The 17,181-nt window shown below is 30.5% G+C and overlaps 3 protein-coding genes across 3 annotated transcripts; all 3 read right to left on the bottom strand.

Annotated features, from left to right (window-relative positions):
• Positions 1 to 41: 41 nt before the first annotated feature.
• On the bottom strand, positions 42 to 4,804 carry LOC120778019 (beta carbonic anhydrase 1). Its single transcript, XM_040109695.1, has 4 exons — positions 3,727 to 4,804; positions 1,416 to 1,500; positions 1,097 to 1,284; positions 42 to 1,032 (listed from the first exon to the last, which is right to left on the bottom strand). Exons 1-4 carry the CDS (start codon positions 3,817 to 3,819, stop codon positions 631 to 633), a joined length of 768 nt encoding a protein of 255 aa, XP_039965629.1. The 5' UTR covers positions 3,820 to 4,804; the 3' UTR covers positions 42 to 630.
• Positions 4,805 to 6,335: 1,531 nt separating this feature from the next.
• On the bottom strand, positions 6,336 to 15,235 carry LOC120774309 (F-box/WD repeat-containing protein 11). Its single transcript, XM_040103844.1, has 8 exons — positions 15,179 to 15,235; positions 13,268 to 13,490; positions 8,782 to 9,053; positions 8,543 to 8,722; positions 8,017 to 8,471; positions 7,756 to 7,945; positions 7,282 to 7,417; positions 6,336 to 7,198 (listed from the first exon to the last, which is right to left on the bottom strand). Exons 1-8 carry the CDS (start codon positions 15,233 to 15,235, stop codon positions 7,173 to 7,175), a joined length of 1,539 nt encoding a protein of 512 aa, XP_039959778.1. The 3' UTR covers positions 6,336 to 7,172.
• Positions 15,236 to 16,290: 1,055 nt separating this feature from the next.
• On the bottom strand, positions 16,291 to 16,978 carry LOC120782144 (acylphosphatase-2). Its single transcript, XM_040114285.1, has 4 exons — positions 16,820 to 16,978; positions 16,753 to 16,769; positions 16,534 to 16,643; positions 16,291 to 16,471 (listed from the first exon to the last, which is right to left on the bottom strand). The coding sequence occupies exons 1-4, from the start codon at positions 16,866 to 16,868 to the stop codon at positions 16,357 to 16,359; spliced, it is 291 nt and encodes a 96-aa protein (XP_039970219.1). The 5' UTR covers positions 16,869 to 16,978; the 3' UTR covers positions 16,291 to 16,356.
• Between the last annotated feature and the right edge of the window lie 203 nt (positions 16,979 to 17,181).

Raw genomic sequence — 17,181 nt, forward strand, 5'->3', positions numbered from 1 at the left:
AATAGTTCTTTTTTAAAAACAATTTTAAGAATGTAATCATTTACCATCTAAAACAACGCAGCTCAGCTTATTTCGTTCTCTCGATTTTCAGTACATATTTTTTATAGTTATTAATTGTTGCTTATTGAAATTTAAAAAAAATTTGAACGCTTTTTATTATATAAATTTAAAGTTTACAGTACAGAAATATCTTTATACATACATACATATATGCCGCATATTTTTATAGTTACAATAATGGTGTGTAAAGCTATTATAATATGCTATCTTTACATTAATATAAGCGGTTAATAAATCATTTTTACAACTACACGACTTATTGTTATTATTTTTAATTAGTAATAGCATATATTTGAACAATATATATGTACTTTAGATGTAATTTCTGATCTATTCGGAATTAATTTCATAATGCATTTACACTTACATACTTACATATACGCATTTATGATACAGTAAAGAAAATTAAAAATTTGTAAATTCAAAAATTTGGCTAGTATTTGGTGCTGCATTTAAATACAACTTATTCAGATTCCTATCACAGTCAACTTACATTTGTTGATAACTATATGTATTTACGCTACCCACCTACATGCATATGGGCATTATATTATCTTATTATTACGGTCGTCATGAGTAATAGCGACGCACTTCTTCGGTCAACTTTCCAACTGTACTCTCATCGACCGGAATGAAACGTTTAGCACCGCGGCTAAAATAATAAACGTCACCAGTGTAAATGTCAAACCATAAAGCATGAATATGGAGATCATGTGATTCAAGTCGCGGCTTCAAGAAGCCATATGAAGCCACATTCGATAACTGCTGTAACGTATTGATCTGCGACAATTTATCTTCTAAGGCAAATTTATTTTCCGGATCAATATAAGCCACAAAGCGACGTAAAGGTGTTTCAGAAGAGAATATCAAAGGACCTTGCATGCCTTCCTTTTTCCAAGCTTTGAAATGATCAAGACTGCTGCTAGCGTGTGTCCACATCCAAGATCGTAACGGCGACAGACGTCTATTTAACTACACAAATTGGCAAATTGGTAGACAGTCACACATTAACAACTTCGGGCCAATATTAACTTACTTGTGATGAGTATTCTTCATCCTGTAGTTTATATAATAGATTCATTGCCTTACAATCGCTATGACCGCACACAATAATATGACGTATATCATTGATGACACAGCCCAATTCCAATGCAGCCGGCTCGCAGCTGAAGTATTCATCCTGAAAGTGTTGGGCATGCGGTATCACATTTCCTGCGTTACGTACTGTAGGGCAGATATGAGAAGAATGATAAAAAAGTAAATTAATGATATCGCAAAATACGCTTATATATATTTATATGGGTATAAAAAGCATTTATCGAAGGACTGTAATATATGTATTTTGTTGTACACACCTACAAACATATCGCCGACGTGCGTATCTGTGTAGCGGGTTGGTATCATACGACTGTCCATGCAAGTGAAGAAAACTGCCTTGGGCTATGTTTGACCCATGTGATATAAAAATAAAATAATTTAAAATAAATTGAAGTATTATTACATACTTACACCATTAAATATATCTTTAACTATATTAACTTGCAGACATACATATGTACATCTGTGGAAGTAATTTAGTTAATAAGTAGCTAAATTAAATTTCCTATGTACAAATATGTGCAAATATAATTATTTATTTCAAAATTGCTAAAAATGCAATTAAAAAATTATGTGTGGGAAAATTTAGCCGAACTACGAATTTCTAAATTGTATACTTTATAAATGTATTGCTTCGACTGGTAATTCATCAATTTTTAATTGCTACTTATGGTGTCATTTTTAAATTCTCACTTACATTACTTAAATGAAAAAACCTGTAATAACTAACTCCAACCGTCATAATTGGAAAAAAAAAACATTTTCCCCAATATGTAATTAATTCGTGCCGATTTGAGCGTGGAAGTTTAAAACCCTCAATATCAACTACATTTAACATAAACTTATAGTCTTATGATAATATTCAGTGTATTATTTTGAGAACTTTGTATAAAAACTGAAGGTGTGTAATAGCTACGGTACTCTTATACTATATATGCGACTTCTAATTAATTCATAGACCAGAAAATATTTGAAGATATAAATATTTTAATTCAACGTCTACCGGTTTTATCAATTTATTATTTAGTATTAATTTTACGTATGTACCTACATATTTATGCTATGATATCCAGCCAGATAATAAATTTGATACGGATATGGTGTTAAATAGATTAATATAGGCACATTGTCAGACGTATACATACATATTTCTACATTAACTACGTATGTATATGTACATACATATGTATGTATGTGCTAAGCGAAGATAACAAAAATAAGGGGTTATAAATCTTTTCCTGCTAAATTTTTTATACTTGAATCAGTGATTTTAATAAATTTTTAGTCTAGCGGTTTGCGTGCTGAAGATGAACACTTTTAAAAAATTGATGTCTATTTGTTGTCAAATATTATTCCCAACAACTTACCGAAGATGAAAAATTTTAGAACAAAGTTAATGTAGATATTATTAATTACTATCCACATGTACACAAAGAAATACATAACCGCATGTACAATAGATTTACTAACATAGGTGTATTTATTTCACGAATTGGTGCAATTTTGGTCTTACTTATCTACATACTAATGTATTTCTAATTAGGAATAATTAAGAACTGGACTCAGTTTTACACTTTCCAAAAGAATATACTTACAGTTTTTTATAGTATCCATTATATCTTTTGAGTATTTTCCAACAAAAATGACGGAATATCGACCAATTTGCCCTGTTTAATAAGTGCTTTGCGGCATACATACATATGTATGTACATATAATAAAAGATATTGAAACATTTTACCAACATCAAGTTAATCAAAACTCGCGTCTTATAAAATAACAACCAAACAATTGAAATAATATCTTTAGAAAAGTCTAAATTGTCCTTACAACATAATTAAACCACTTACTGATGTAAATACATATGTATGTATGTACGCATTTTGTATAAAGAAAAATATTTATCTAGCAATCATTTATGAAAACCGGATATTATTTACTTATTTTATTTCTTTAAAAAATTAAATATCTTTTCTTTTCAACTTAATGAAAATACGTGTATATATAAATATGTATATATATGTTATACCTACGTATAAACATAAGCAATATGTTAAGCATTGATAACATAAAATGCTCAAAACTTTCCAAAACGAACTTACATATTATATGTGAACATTCATACATACTATCTCATAAGACAACAAAAAAATTAAAAAGAAACTGATTTGATTGTGCTAGGTTCGAAAAATTATTGTTAATTTTTATTATAATCGAATTTTATTAACCATTCAAATCAGAACGGAAAATTTGCAAAAGAGATTATAATAAAAAACATGCTAGAATCGAATATATAAAACATATGTAAATATAACTATGTATATAAGTTATAACATGTTTGGTTTGGTAGAGGTCATGTTGCCTTCACATGCAAAATCATTTTGTTTATTAATACATTTATAGCTACACACAAATTATTGCAAACATTAATATCATTAATTTGTATGTATAAAAATATTGCGTTCACGTGCGACCAGCTGTGTATATGCATATACATACATATGTATGCCTGAACACGGTGTGTCTATAAAAATGAATTCATCTATGCTATGTACGATATTTATACATACCTCAGGATGATCACGAACTTTTTGGAATTCCTTTACCATCTGTTCGCGTGTCGTATTCCGATAACGCATAATGCCACGCAATATTCGCTCCATATTCAAACTATTTGATTCGACCTTTTCACCTTTTCACCAACTTCTACACATATATCCTTCAACACAGGTAATGGATAAACACACAAATTCACACATGCATATGTACATACAGTGTGGGTATATATGTATGTATAAATAATTCCTGTTTTCGTTGTTAGTTATTTACATTTACTTATTTTTTCGCCGCACTAAATTTATTTCGGTACTAATACGCCTTGTCATAAATATGTAGCAGAAAAGTTCGAATACTTTATCAGAAATTAATGCACTCGAACCTTTTGCGACACTTTCATAAAGCTAACTGAACTGTTGGACGCGTAGTCGCGATTCTCCGGCCTCGCGAGACGCTCATCATATTTGGTTTTGTTGTGTTTTCCAATTTCTGCACTCGACTGTTCGTTCTAAACGTTAACACTTTTTACTCGCTAGACTTCTTTCTACATTTTTATTTACTTCCATTTTTTCGTTTAGTAACGTCTGGAGAACAAGTTTTGCGTTGAAAGTTTAATGCTTTCTTTTCATTAATGTCTAGCAACTGTGAGAGTAATCGCATGTTTTGTTCACTACTACATTTCGCGGCCAGTCCACATTAATCTTGAGCAACTGTTCGCTTAAAGTTCACTCGTTGCGCATTTAGCGGCAAACTTGTACTCCTACAGACACAGCCACTAAGTTTAAATACTCGTTACCGATTCTAAACTAAACGGGCTGGGGTTGACACTCTTATACATACATACGTATGTATGGATGTGTTTAACTACGAGTGCAAAAGCTACAAAACAATACCGTGAGATAGTGAGAGCACTCTTTAACATTATCTAACTTAGCTCTGGTCAACAGGCATATACTTGTTCTCCAAACTCAGACGTCTAACAGAGCTTTTTATGCCATGCACAACAATTACAGTTACAATGTGAAATTCGCTAATTCGTCTAAAAACATTGTGTTCAAAATACTATTATTATATATTAGAACAAATAGTATAGATTAGATTAAATTTTGATAAATATTCTTTACAGATCAAAGCTTATGACTTAAGCTAGCCATGGTAGCCATAATAAGCCATAATAAGTAGCCATAGATTAAGGCATCAGATTTTCTAATTAATTTAATAAGAATCCAAGAAATATTTTTTGTTTTGCATTACTCGAAAAGAATGTATAGATTTTGCCAAACTATTCATTAAATATAACTAAGCAAAATTAGTTATAATGTAACAGCTAATTGCGAATATAAAAATAGAAATGAATATATCCGATTCAACAAGAACAACAAAATTGGAAAAGCCAAGCATCGACATTATAATTTTGATGTAAATTACTAATATCTCTGGGATCTCCATTGATTTAATTTGGTGTTGTTTTAATATAAAATTCCAAAAAAATTTGAAAATTCCAATTTTATAAAAAAAAAAAACAAAAGAATACACGTTTAACATATTCTGTATCACGTTTGAGCCTAAGCTAAAATCGAAACTAATCTCTGCAAAATGCGTTTGGCAAATCCGAAATTCATATATAACACAATGGAATAATTTCAATGTTAATACTATTTACTATAATCTCTTTAAGGGGTCAGTAGGGTAATCTGGCCTGTTTTTTTTTGACATTTTTTTTCATAGAAATTTTTATTCTGCAGTAGAACTTTTTTCACATATCATGAGCTATTATATCGTGGAGTGTGTAAACAATTTTTTTCGGAATTTTTCGATGACATCTGTCGGAGAAATCGCTGGGTGAATGAGATGCGTTTTTTCACTGGAGGGCACGATTTCTCATGTCTGGATTATCTGAAACACAAAAACCCAATTTATTCTTAAAAAGTACGTGAATGGTTATCGTCCCTACTAGAATCATGAAAAAATGTTGATAAATAAAAAAGTAATTAAAGTTTTTTTTTTTAATTTTTCCACATGTCTTTTTACATAAATTTTGTCAATAAATTATAAAAAAAAAAAATAAAGAGACGTTAGCCAGGCGTTTTGTGAACACTAAAAAAAAATTAAGCAAATCGGTTGAGTAGTTCGACCGGAATCAATCATGTCCTCTTCAAAAAAGTGTGTTTTGAGAAAAACGCGTTTCAAGTTTGAGGTGTGCACTCCGAGTGCTCCGAACGTCGAGCGGTATTATTATTTTTGGGCCTTTTTTGAAACCTTCCAATGGTAAAGTGAGTTTCTACATTAATTCTAAGGGTATAAGGGAACAGAAAAATCAAAACCAAATTTTTTTAAAAAGATTACCATACTGACCCTTTAAATAAAATAATAATAAAAAAATAAATAATAAATAAATTGAATAAATAACAAATTTAGAAAGAAATAAACAATAAAATAATAAATAATAAAAAACATATTCTAAGAAACTTCTATTCAAAATTTATATTCAAATTACGATTCTTTCCATTTTGCTTTAGAGCTAAGGTTAGATCGCAATTCACAAGATCGTGAATTAACCTATGCATAAGTAGTCCTATATCATCATTCGAATATTTTTCAATAAATTTGCAATTCGAAAAAGTATAGTATGTCTTAGTTCATACATTCAATTTATTTATTTCCTTTCTCTCTGCAATTTCTCGATATAATTGGATTTTTTGTATGTATTTTGTTCAACATTTCTACGCTAATTACAAATTAAAATTGTTTTACTTGTGTATGCTTCAGCTTAAATGATGATGTTGATGATGATGATGACGTCCATCTCCTTTACTTTTCTCCTGAGTAGCTAACGCACTCATCCGTTCGCCCATCGTTTCCACATCAACGTAACTTACAGTGCACTTTCGATTCGATTTTGTAATTTTACAACGCCTAAATGTCAATTTATTATAATAATTTTGTTAACATTTACCCAATAAATGATATTTTTATCAGTTGCTTCTCTTTTTCTCAATAATACTAAGCGTTTTAATAATGGTTATGTGTCAGCTGATGCACATATAAGCACATATTCATACATTATATATGTTCACTTCACTTTTAAGATCAACGACTTGTTTTATGCAATCTCTTATTTTTCTTCGCCTCAGTGGAACGCGTTTAATGTATTTTCTTTATATTTTTACGTATGAATTATTTTTTCTTGTAATCCTTTTGGAGATCAGCTGCCGCGGCAAGCAAACGACGATATTGTGTGTTTTGTTTGTAATTTATTCAGATTTTTTTGTCTACAGTTTCAATGTTACTGCAATGTACTCGGTTAAATTTAACACAATTAACATTTTGCTATGTTTTGATAATATGTTATAATGTTTGCATTAAATGTGCCCTTTATGATCACTTTAGCGTAAATTTGTCATACGTCAATTGCCTTATTGTTTTGGGTGTTATTCAAATTATAGACTAATGCGAAACGTTAATGTTCCATTAGTGTAAGTGCAGCTAAAATAAGAAGAAAGATAAACCATTGGTTAGCAAAATACTTGCTAGGAATGAATAATACACGCTCCAGAGGTGATTCTTACGTGAAGGTGGGCGACATGATGCATTTTCATTAGGTTGGAAGTTCAAAAAATCCCATATGAGAATGGTGTCATCGTGCGAACTGCTGACAATCTGGAATTCATCGAATTGCAAGCGGAAAACACGGCCAGTGTGCTCCTGAAAATTTAAAAAAAAAAACAAAAAACATTGTATTAAATACGTTAAAGAAAAGAATAATTAGAAATAGATGTACGTTCTACTATTACAAAAAAAAAAATATTTTTAATTTAATGGGTTTTTTATTTTTCACAAAATATCTAAGCTTCATTGTTATTCTTATTTATTTATATCATAGCCAAAAATATTCATTGTCCACAGCACTTTTCAGGAATGCCGACAAGGACGCGATAAGCAAGAAAATTTTTGTCATTCTTGTAATTTGTTGTAATCATTAACAATTTGCTGCCAGGCAATGAAGTGCTCAGCTATTTTCTTTCTAGGATATTTACACTTACCACCAAGGTATTCAAGCAAAGTGTGTTTGCCTGTGCGCGCGGATCTAACGCCGCAACCAAGTCCCAAACTTTTATTTTACCGTCATATGCGCCACTGACAATCCGTTTCGAATCGAAACGAATGCAACGTACCAGTTCATCATGACCCTCCAACACACGCAAACAAGCACCACATTCAATATCCCAAAGTCTGAAATAAAACAAAAATTAAAGAAATTTTACTAAATCGAAAAAGTATAACAGTATTGACTTCTAACACACCTGATTGAGTTATCAGAACTACCACTGACCACTAAGCGATCTCTATATTGCAGACACGCGATGCCGCGCTTATGTCCATTCAATGTGCGCACAAATTCACAGCTTGATGTTGACCACACTTTAATGGTGCGATCACCGCTGGCCGATACAATGTACTTCTCATCGAAATCCACCACATTAACGGCGGCGCGATGACCGACCAATACACGTCGCAAGGTGATTTCGCTGGGCGAAGTCATATCCCACACAGCAATCGAACGATCCTTCGAGCAGGTTACCATCATGCCATTATTGAAACGTAAATGAAGCACAGCTTCACAATGATGAATCAACGTGTTAACCATTTCGCCGGTGTTGACATCCCAAACTCGTACCGTCGAATCTGACGAACCGCTAATAATGACTTTATCGTCATACTGAAGACACAAAACTGAACCGGTGTGACCAGTCAAAGTCTATATTGAAATATATGTATAAATAATTATATAAAAATTTAAATAATTTGCATTTTATATTTAGAAGCTACCTTAACACACTGCAAGTCCGTGCGGTCCCATATTTTAATGGTATTATCACGCAGACCAGAAACAATCTTCTGATCGTCATACTGCAGACAATAAACACCCTTTGAATTCTCAGAACGGCAATTAATGCGACGTAACATGTGACGACCGCTACGCCAATTGTTCTCTATGCTCTCGATATCCTATTTAATAAAAAAAATACAATAGGTATGTGTTATACAGTAAAAGAGAGTAAACCCACCTTCATTATAGTGGGATATAGTTCGCGATAGAAAGAGTGTGGCCGGTGAGTAGTGCCTGGACGCGGCTTGAAGAGATATTGCATCCAACCTCGACGCTCTGCCAAGCCACGCCATAAAGAATCGGTGCGTGCTTTGCGCTCGATCAGCTTCTTCCAGAGCATACCTTCGGAGATAACACGCAGCCATTCTTTACATACCAATTCGGCGGACTTGAGCGAATCTGCATCCAAATAGGTGAGTATGTTTTCGGCAATGTGATCAAGCCCTTTCTCTATATTTAGCAGAGTAAAAAAATAGATATTTTAATTTAATATTAAATATAGCAATAGGGGTTAGGATTTTAAGAATTATAAGAATATTTTTACGTATGAGTTTTGTAAACCTTCGGTGATTACAAAAATTTAAATATGGCAATGTGCTTAATTCGCCTAGTTTCAGTATCAACGATGATTTCCCGTTTCACTTATTTACACATGCACAATTTGTATCACAAAGGTAGTAAGTAATGAAAATTACTATTATGCACTATAAACAGCAAAGGCAATAGGTGGCAATATGTAGTTGCATATACTACACATGTTGTACAGACTTGTTTGTGTGTATATCTTCCTATAAACTGTGCCGTATATGTGAAACACGTTAACCTAAAATTATACATATTGTGGAGAATATCTACATGTGGAGCAGCATTTCACCAATTTTACTCACACATACATTTCTACATAAAGTTAGACATCCAGACAGTGAACCGAAAACAGTGAATAACCAAGAAACTAAAGAGTAGACTTGACGCACCGTGCCTTCAGTCACATCACGTTTAACCCAATTCCATCTTTACACTTAGCTGTGCACTTTTTACTTTGTTAAGAGTCAGTTCATTAAATACGAATAAGATGTGAAAGTAAACCATACAAAGCTAAGATATATAGATGTTGGGGCTAAAAATTATATTTTCATTTTGTGATTAAAAATAGAAAATTGAAAATTATATTTTTGAATATGAATGAAGTACACAAACGCGAAAAAATATTAATTCTAAAACAATTTATGTTTTTTAATGCATAATTATTTGCTTGGAGTTAAAATTTTCCTTTTTTAATTGCATTATTTTTTTTAAATCCGATTTGTGGGATTAAAATTTTTAATTTTTTATTCCGGTATGTGAGATTATATTTTTTTAACCCCATATTTGCGATTACAAAATAAAAAAAATTAATTCAATTATTTTTTAATTCATTTTTGGCAACCCTGTGCTAAAATTGAACAAGAAATAAAACATTTCATAAATTTGTTTTTATGTATGCAGTTATCGTGAATACTTTATCACATCTGATTCATTCGCTTTTCATTACATGTGGTTTAAAAATATGCGCCAACAATACAATATAAAAGCGTCATCGACTGAGATATTCCATTTTTTTCATCATCACATAACATTTCAACTGTTATAATGCAAATATTTATATTTATTTAGAGTAACTGTTTAGAACTGTAGGCGAAAATTTGAGTAAGCCAATAATACACTGAAAGTCGTATGTCAAATTAGAGATTTTTTTCATAATTTATTAAGCAGAAAACAGTTTTAAAAAAATATGCAAATTGAACGAATGATGCTGTCCCTACATCGCAGTCTTACCAAATGTATGAGCGCCTAAATTAAATATGAATGACTGTTGGGGATATTGAAAAATCAAATTTTCCAATTTTTTGGATTAATTCATATTCAATATATGTACATTATAAAAATATATGAAACACAAAATCGCAATAAGAAAACGACACGAACATTGGATAGTTTAGAAGAGAAATCATTATAGACACATAGAAATTGAATTTAAAATATATGTAGGCTATGTAAATGTAGATTATCAGTTTGTGGTACGTTGCGTTGCAAATATTATTTTTGTATGCGAAAGTGAAGTGAAATTAAGATTACATCATCTACAGAAAAGTGAAAATATGATATGTAACACACACACACATACACACCTGCAGATACATACATATATGTATGATCATATGTATGTATATGTATATGTAGTATGTATGTACATATGTACATTTATATGTAGTATACGAGCATTTATGCAGATGACCACTAGAAGTGATAACGCAAAAAGTCATTGTCTGCGCATCCGGGTAAACTAGAGCTGATGTTGCTCAAAACTTTAAGCTACCGGTACAGACTCTATGCATGTCCGTTATATTCTGCACAACTCGGATGACTAGAGAAGCTTTTTAGCTTGATATTAGCAAAATGTAAGAGAAAGAATAAACCTGCAGTCCGTCCCCTACTCCCAATATAACCGAAAAGCTGGCCAAAATTACTCTTTTTCTTTTTTTTACCGGCTACCGGTACAGACTCTATGCATGTCCGTTATATTCTGCACAACTCGGATGACTAGAGAAGCTTTTTAGCTTGATATTAGCAAAATGTAAGAGAAAGAATAAACCTGCAGTCCGTCCCCTACTCCCAATATAACCGAAAAGCTGGCCAAAATTACTCTTTTTCTTTTTTTTCTTATTAACGTATTTTTTTTTACTTTTGATAAGGCACCTTTTTACCGAGAGTCTACCGGAAATGACGTCCTAATGGCGGAGTTTTAAATATTTACAATAACATTACTATTTCACAAAATCTTTTTAAAATACGTAATATTAGAATAATAAAAAGTTTTAATAAAATATTTAATTTTTTATATGGAAAAATATTAATTAAAATATGCCGTTTTTTGCATGACGAAACCCAAGTGACCCCGTATTTAAATTATTGTCAACACCTGAAAATATTTCACCGCTTTTGAACCTCACAAATTGGAAGAGTAATACCTTTACTCATTGCATTATTGGTTATAAGTACTTAATGTGAACATATGTATATGCATGTTCATATACATACTTATGTGCACATATCATGTACCCAATATTAAATACGTTCACATATACATACATAAATATGTATACATAAGTATACTTCATGAGTTTAATTACACAGCGTTAAGTTTGAAGTTTACTTTTTCTTCCTCCATTCGTTTTGTATTTCAAGGTAGCTATTATGAATTTTTCAGCGGAACAATGAACGATTTCCAAGTATAGAAATCTTTACTCATTGCATATACAAATGTACACAAAAGTTTATTTTTTATATACATATGTACATATGTATGTATAAATCAAATAACAATTCGGATCACTGACTAAATGCCATCAGTATATGAATAAAAATAACAACGACTTGCTAGAGGATCATTTAATGATGTAAACCCATTTGGAACCTGTTATTGCATACGAGAATAAAAGAAAGTATCACACTGAGAATATTTTCAGTACTTAGAAAGCAAATGAAAAAAAGAAAACTACGCAAAGGAAAAAGGTTGACTTTGGGTATGCGGAAGGCACAATAACTTTGCATTTTAAAGCATATTTATACAAATATCAGTACAACATATTCCCAATTATTTAGCTAAAAACTTCGGTTACATAGTTCTTGAGTTAAAACTCAATATTTTCTTTGTTATAGCGTTAGATTCAGTTGCACTCGAGCTGCATACGTATGTACCATATACATATATTGTACATACAAGAAGATCGATTGCAACAAGCAATAAATATATGTTATAATAAAGAGTATGTTACAAATGCGACTTAATCTATAATTGATTTTATATGAAGAGATATTCAGGACCAATTCTTGTTCTTGGTAAACAAAAGTTTGCTTGTAAATCTGGTAGTTGCGAATTGTTACTAGTGTATAAACGAAAATAGAAGATACATACATATGTATGTATGTACATCAGAAAACATTGCAATGCTAAACAAATTACAAAGCCCCAAGGTAAGTGGCATACGCGCACGCACACACACATTATAGGCACTTCACAATGAACGTGTTGCGTCAGTGGTTGCGGTACTTTTAGCAGATAGTTAAAGAGAGTGTTTTTATTCAAAATTTATATTAGAATTAAAAATAAATAAATGTTAAAAAAATATTACGTTTTTTAATATTGCTTTAATTCTGATTCATACATGTATATAAATCGATTAAGTCCGCATACTCTTGCGGTGCAAAATGTATATCATTGGTCCCTTTCTTTTTAAATAAGAAGCAATTTAGATTACAAACACTGCAAAAAGAACTTATGGGTACTGATTAGTTTCTTTCAATAAAACATTTCATTGATTTACTTGATCAAAACCCTTGACCTTGACTTACTTACTATATATGTATGTATATTTGTGAATAATGCACGATTTCTAAAAACTTCAGATTTTCCAAATATTAATCTAAACTGTTATTTTCAATTATTTCATTATTTATTTATTTTCTGAATTTCGATGTAATGTGCGCCATCTTAAATAAAGAAACTCTATTGCTCAACATATGTACATACATATGTATATAAATAAATTTCCTACATACATGGACATGGATTTGTGCATTGGTATATATCTTTAGTTTTTATAGTAATATCGGTATGCACTTACTCGGCAGTAATGTGATGAAATCACGCTGCAACATCGGTTTAAGGAACGCATTTATGTGTCCATGTTGGTAGTGGCACATGCGCGCAAGAAGCTGTTCCACGAATTCAACCTGATCCGCTTCGTTCCATTGCGAGAAGTAGGTTAAGCAGGTCTCACGTTCATTTTGAAATATTTGCGTTGATTCTTTCTTACGGACGGGATCATACAGCATTGTTGATGTGAACTATCATGATGTTTATAATTTTGTATGAAGATGTATGAAAATAGCCGTAATAAATTATCGTAGTCATTGATGAGCAGTAGGCAGTAGTTACCAAAGACAGTAAAACAATCAAATGTGATTTGCAAATAAAAAAGGGAAAATTTGGTTTTAGAAAATATCAAATAAAACTGAATGCACTAAGTAATTGTGTAAATTTTTACATTTTTATTTCACTATAAAATATAGAATTTAAATTTAAATATAGTATAAATATACGTACATATATATATTCTATATCTACATGCAAACATACTTATAGATTTCATTTGCAATCTTGCGACAAAAAAATACTAGATTAGTATATGTATGTATACAACTTTTTTATGAATAAATGTAAGGTATTAAACATATGGTACAACTGAACTCTTGTAACCTTTACCTTTTTAAGATTTTACAATATCCTCTAAATTTTATTTATTTACGTATATCATATTTATAAAATATATATACTTTTAATCAGTTTAAAATAATTAATCACATTTAAAAAAATATTAAAAAAAGTTCAACTCTAAGCTATAAGAAAATTTTAGAAAAATTAGCTCTTGTAAACTAATTGGGTTTCAGGTAGATACATATATTAAAAAATATAGCAAAATATATGAACCAATTGTAACTACATAAAATTAATATTCAGCAAGAAAAATTATATGTTCCTATCTATTAATTTTTCTTAAACATTGATGTCTAATTTAAGAACTTTTAAAGACTTTATTCTGTTTTTTTTAAGATATCATAACATCTGACATATAAAGTTGGCCGAAAAATGTCATACACCATTGAATTGAGATGAAAACGTGACATATTGTATACATCTGTATAATTTATTAAGGAAATTTCAATTTCATACTGTAAATAATGATATTTTAAAATAAATTAGATTTTTACTTATGACTGAATCTCTTAAAAAATACTGGTTTAATCTAATACCCGGATCAAAAAAGTCTATATAGCAGATTAACTAATAATGATAAAATTAAATGCATTACTATTATATGCATAAGCTAGTTTGGTTGGTTGAAGAAACAATATATTGGTAAACCAAATATTCTTATTGCTTACGACTTTGTCTAAATTATCGAATTTCTTAGGACCTATAATTTCAAATTTTATCATTACTTAGAGAGATATTGAACGAAAGTCAGGTATGAAAATAAATTAAAAAACATGTCACATTCCATAGTCCATTTACGATTTAAACTGTAGAATAAACTTAATACACAATAAGTTCTAGTAGCAACAGATGCACAAATCCCATTTTTGAACATAAATTGCAGAAAACATTGTATAGATTTTGAACATTTAAACCGAAATGATTTATGACTCCCTGCTTATTAACATAAAGTACACGCGTATATAACGAATAAGATGAATTTCAATAGACTTGAATTACTTGTGATCAATAAATAAGAGCAGCTTGATGGCTGTGTCATAAGCTAAATATATAATATTCACTATTTAATATGAATACAAATATATTAAAAAGGTTTCTACAATTAATGATTGTTAAATCAAAGTTTATACACAATATAATCACATATGTACATGCAATACAAGTTTATATATTATAGACAATATTAATAGTCAAAAGAACAAGAAATCAAATTTGTAAAATGTTTATATAAAATTAAAAGTGGTTAAAAAAAACTTACAGCTTGCGAATTTGAGTTGGTCTCGTCCATAATTTTGTCAGTCTCCATTTTAATCATTATTTCCTTTATAAATTTTTCAAAATCCTTTTGTTTTATATTTTTATTTTTGACACAGACACACACACATATGACTGTCGACGTTATTCCTCTTTCTTTTTATTTTCCATATGCAATAATAAGCAACGGGTAACGAGGACAGATAATTCAATTCCTACAATCCCAGCAAAAATTCGTTCACGAAATCCAAATATTATAAAAACACATGCGCACTCTTTACAACGTCTGCTTGTTTCACTCCCGCTTGTGACTATAACAAACCACACTAAATGTATTAATGCCTTTCGTCCGCTCTAACGCAGTTACAATTGACGCGTAGCACACAAAGTACTCGCTCAGATCCTTTGTTTGCGTTCACGAACGCACGTTTGTTAAGTGCACACGTACACCAGGAAACACAGCTAGCTCTCCCGTTTAAGCAAGCATTCAAGGTTTTTACCTATGCAGCCATTATTGAATGGGTTTACAACTTGCTCTTTCTCACTTGCACAAGCGCAAGTCATTTAGCAAAGTGAAGAAAACTTTGCGAGTAATCAATTCCGTTTTCGTATTTCTTGTTAATATAAATAAAGAAATAACTCACACTTAGTTCAACGTTTGATTTTACTTTCTTTCACTCACTTAAAGTGAGATTACAGAAATAAATATAATTACTCCTACTTCTCAAATTTTTTTTACGAAGCAGCAAAGAATAAGTGATGATTGCTCGCAATAAACGACACGACTGAAAAATTTACGTGAATGAAAATTGTAACCAACTTCGCTGCAAAGAAAGAAACATTCACAATAACTAAAGTAACTTAAAAATTATAAATGAACGTATTGTACTGTAAAAATGGATTTGTTATTTTCATACTTTTTTTTTAAATACAGCATTTTTAATATTGAATAGATCTTAATTTAAACTATGTGGACATTATGGCTTAAATATCTCTTGGACTGTCATTGTCAATAGTATCTTAAAAAATTATACTCCACAAAGTTGTGAATGGTCTGTAATAGTATTCCTCCGGCAGAAGCATAAATGCGTTATTTTTTTTAAATGACAAGATTTATTTTAATAACGAATGCAAATTTTTGCAATGCTTTAATTTCTAACCATTACATATATAACAATTGAATTAGTGACGAATTGAAAAATTTGTAAATGTGTAGTCCGGTAGTTTTTTCGGTTCACTGAAATCAACCTTTTCTATGCGACATGTCGGGCTTCCAGTTTTTTGTAACCAAACTTTCCTAATGAAGCCAATTTAAAAATTATAGGAATATACCACAAAATTGTAATGGTTTAAACTTACATTTGCTCAAAGGCTTCAGGGCTCCCTTCGATTTGTCCCTTAACGGTATCATGTGGCGTATTCATACACCATCCTTTCACTCCAAGAGATCTGGCTTGCCTTTCAGTATACTGCAATATACATACAATTTAAGCCTGGGATATAACTTCAAATGATAATGCTATTTTGGTGGTCACAGCGATTACGAGAATGATTCATTGCTCCATAACATTAACTTACCATTCGAAATGAAACACCTGAAACAAACAATAGTAACCATTACGTTCAAATTAAATCCATCAATTACCTTGAACTATGCCGTGAACTTCGAAATCACAACTCATTATTTCTGGCATTTTCAGATTTTCAGGAAGTTCAATGAAACGCAAATATAAAACTACTATAAATAGTTAATTTATTTTTCTTTTGGTTTTGTTTTGATCCGTTCGATTGTCAATTGTCTTTTATTGGCGCTTGCGCACTGTAATGCCAAACTTTTTAATTCAAATAAAAGGATTTGTAAGACAAATTATGAACGCTATTTTTTATTTCTTGTTGATTTTTAATTTGGATTAAAAATATATTTTATTTAGAAAAATTACAAAAATTCGAATGGTATTTAAGATTTCTTAATGATTTTTTCTAACATAATGGGGTATTTTCTATTTT

The sequence above is a fragment of the Bactrocera tryoni genome, chromosome 1 (assembly GCF_016617805.1).
Source record: "Bactrocera tryoni isolate S06 chromosome 1, CSIRO_BtryS06_freeze2, whole genome shotgun sequence".
In the NCBI taxonomy this organism is placed as follows: Eukaryota; Metazoa; Arthropoda; class Insecta; order Diptera; family Tephritidae; genus Bactrocera; species Bactrocera tryoni.

What these genes read in the sequence shown, in the direction of transcription:
- LOC120778019 (XM_040109695.1), bottom strand. Translation starts at nt 3,819, where the DNA reads ATGGAGCGAATATTGCGTGGCATTATGCGTTATCGGAATACGACACGC. An exon ending in AAGTTCGTGATCATCCTGAG is followed by an intron (nt 1,501 to 3,726) that starts GTATGTATAAAT and finishes GGTCAAACATAG; the next exon opens with CCCAAGGCAGTTTTCTTCAC. An exon ending in ATGAAGAATACTCATCACAA is followed by an intron (nt 1,033 to 1,096) that starts GTAAGTTAATAT and finishes CAATTTGTGTAG; the next exon opens with TTAAATAGACGTCTGTCGCC.
- LOC120774309 (XM_040103844.1), bottom strand. Translation starts at nt 15,235, where the DNA reads ATGATTAAAATGGAGACTGACAAAATTATGGACGAGACCAACTCAAAT. An exon ending in TATATCCCACTATAATGAAG is followed by an intron (nt 8,723 to 8,781) that starts GTGGGTTTACTC and finishes TTTATTAAATAG; the next exon opens with GATATCGAGAGCATAGAGAA. An exon ending in CGGACTTGCAGTGTGTTAAG is followed by an intron (nt 8,472 to 8,542) that starts GTAGCTTCTAAA and finishes ATTTCAATATAG; the next exon opens with ACTTTGACTGGTCACACCGG.
- LOC120782144 (XM_040114285.1), bottom strand. Translation starts at nt 16,868, where the DNA reads ATGCCAGAAATAATGAGTTGTGATTTCGAAGTTCACGGCATAGTTCAA. An exon ending in CCTGAAGCCTTTGAGCAAAT is followed by an intron (nt 16,472 to 16,533) that starts GTAAGTTTAAAC and finishes TGGCTTCATTAG; the next exon opens with GAAAGTTTGGTTACAAAAAA.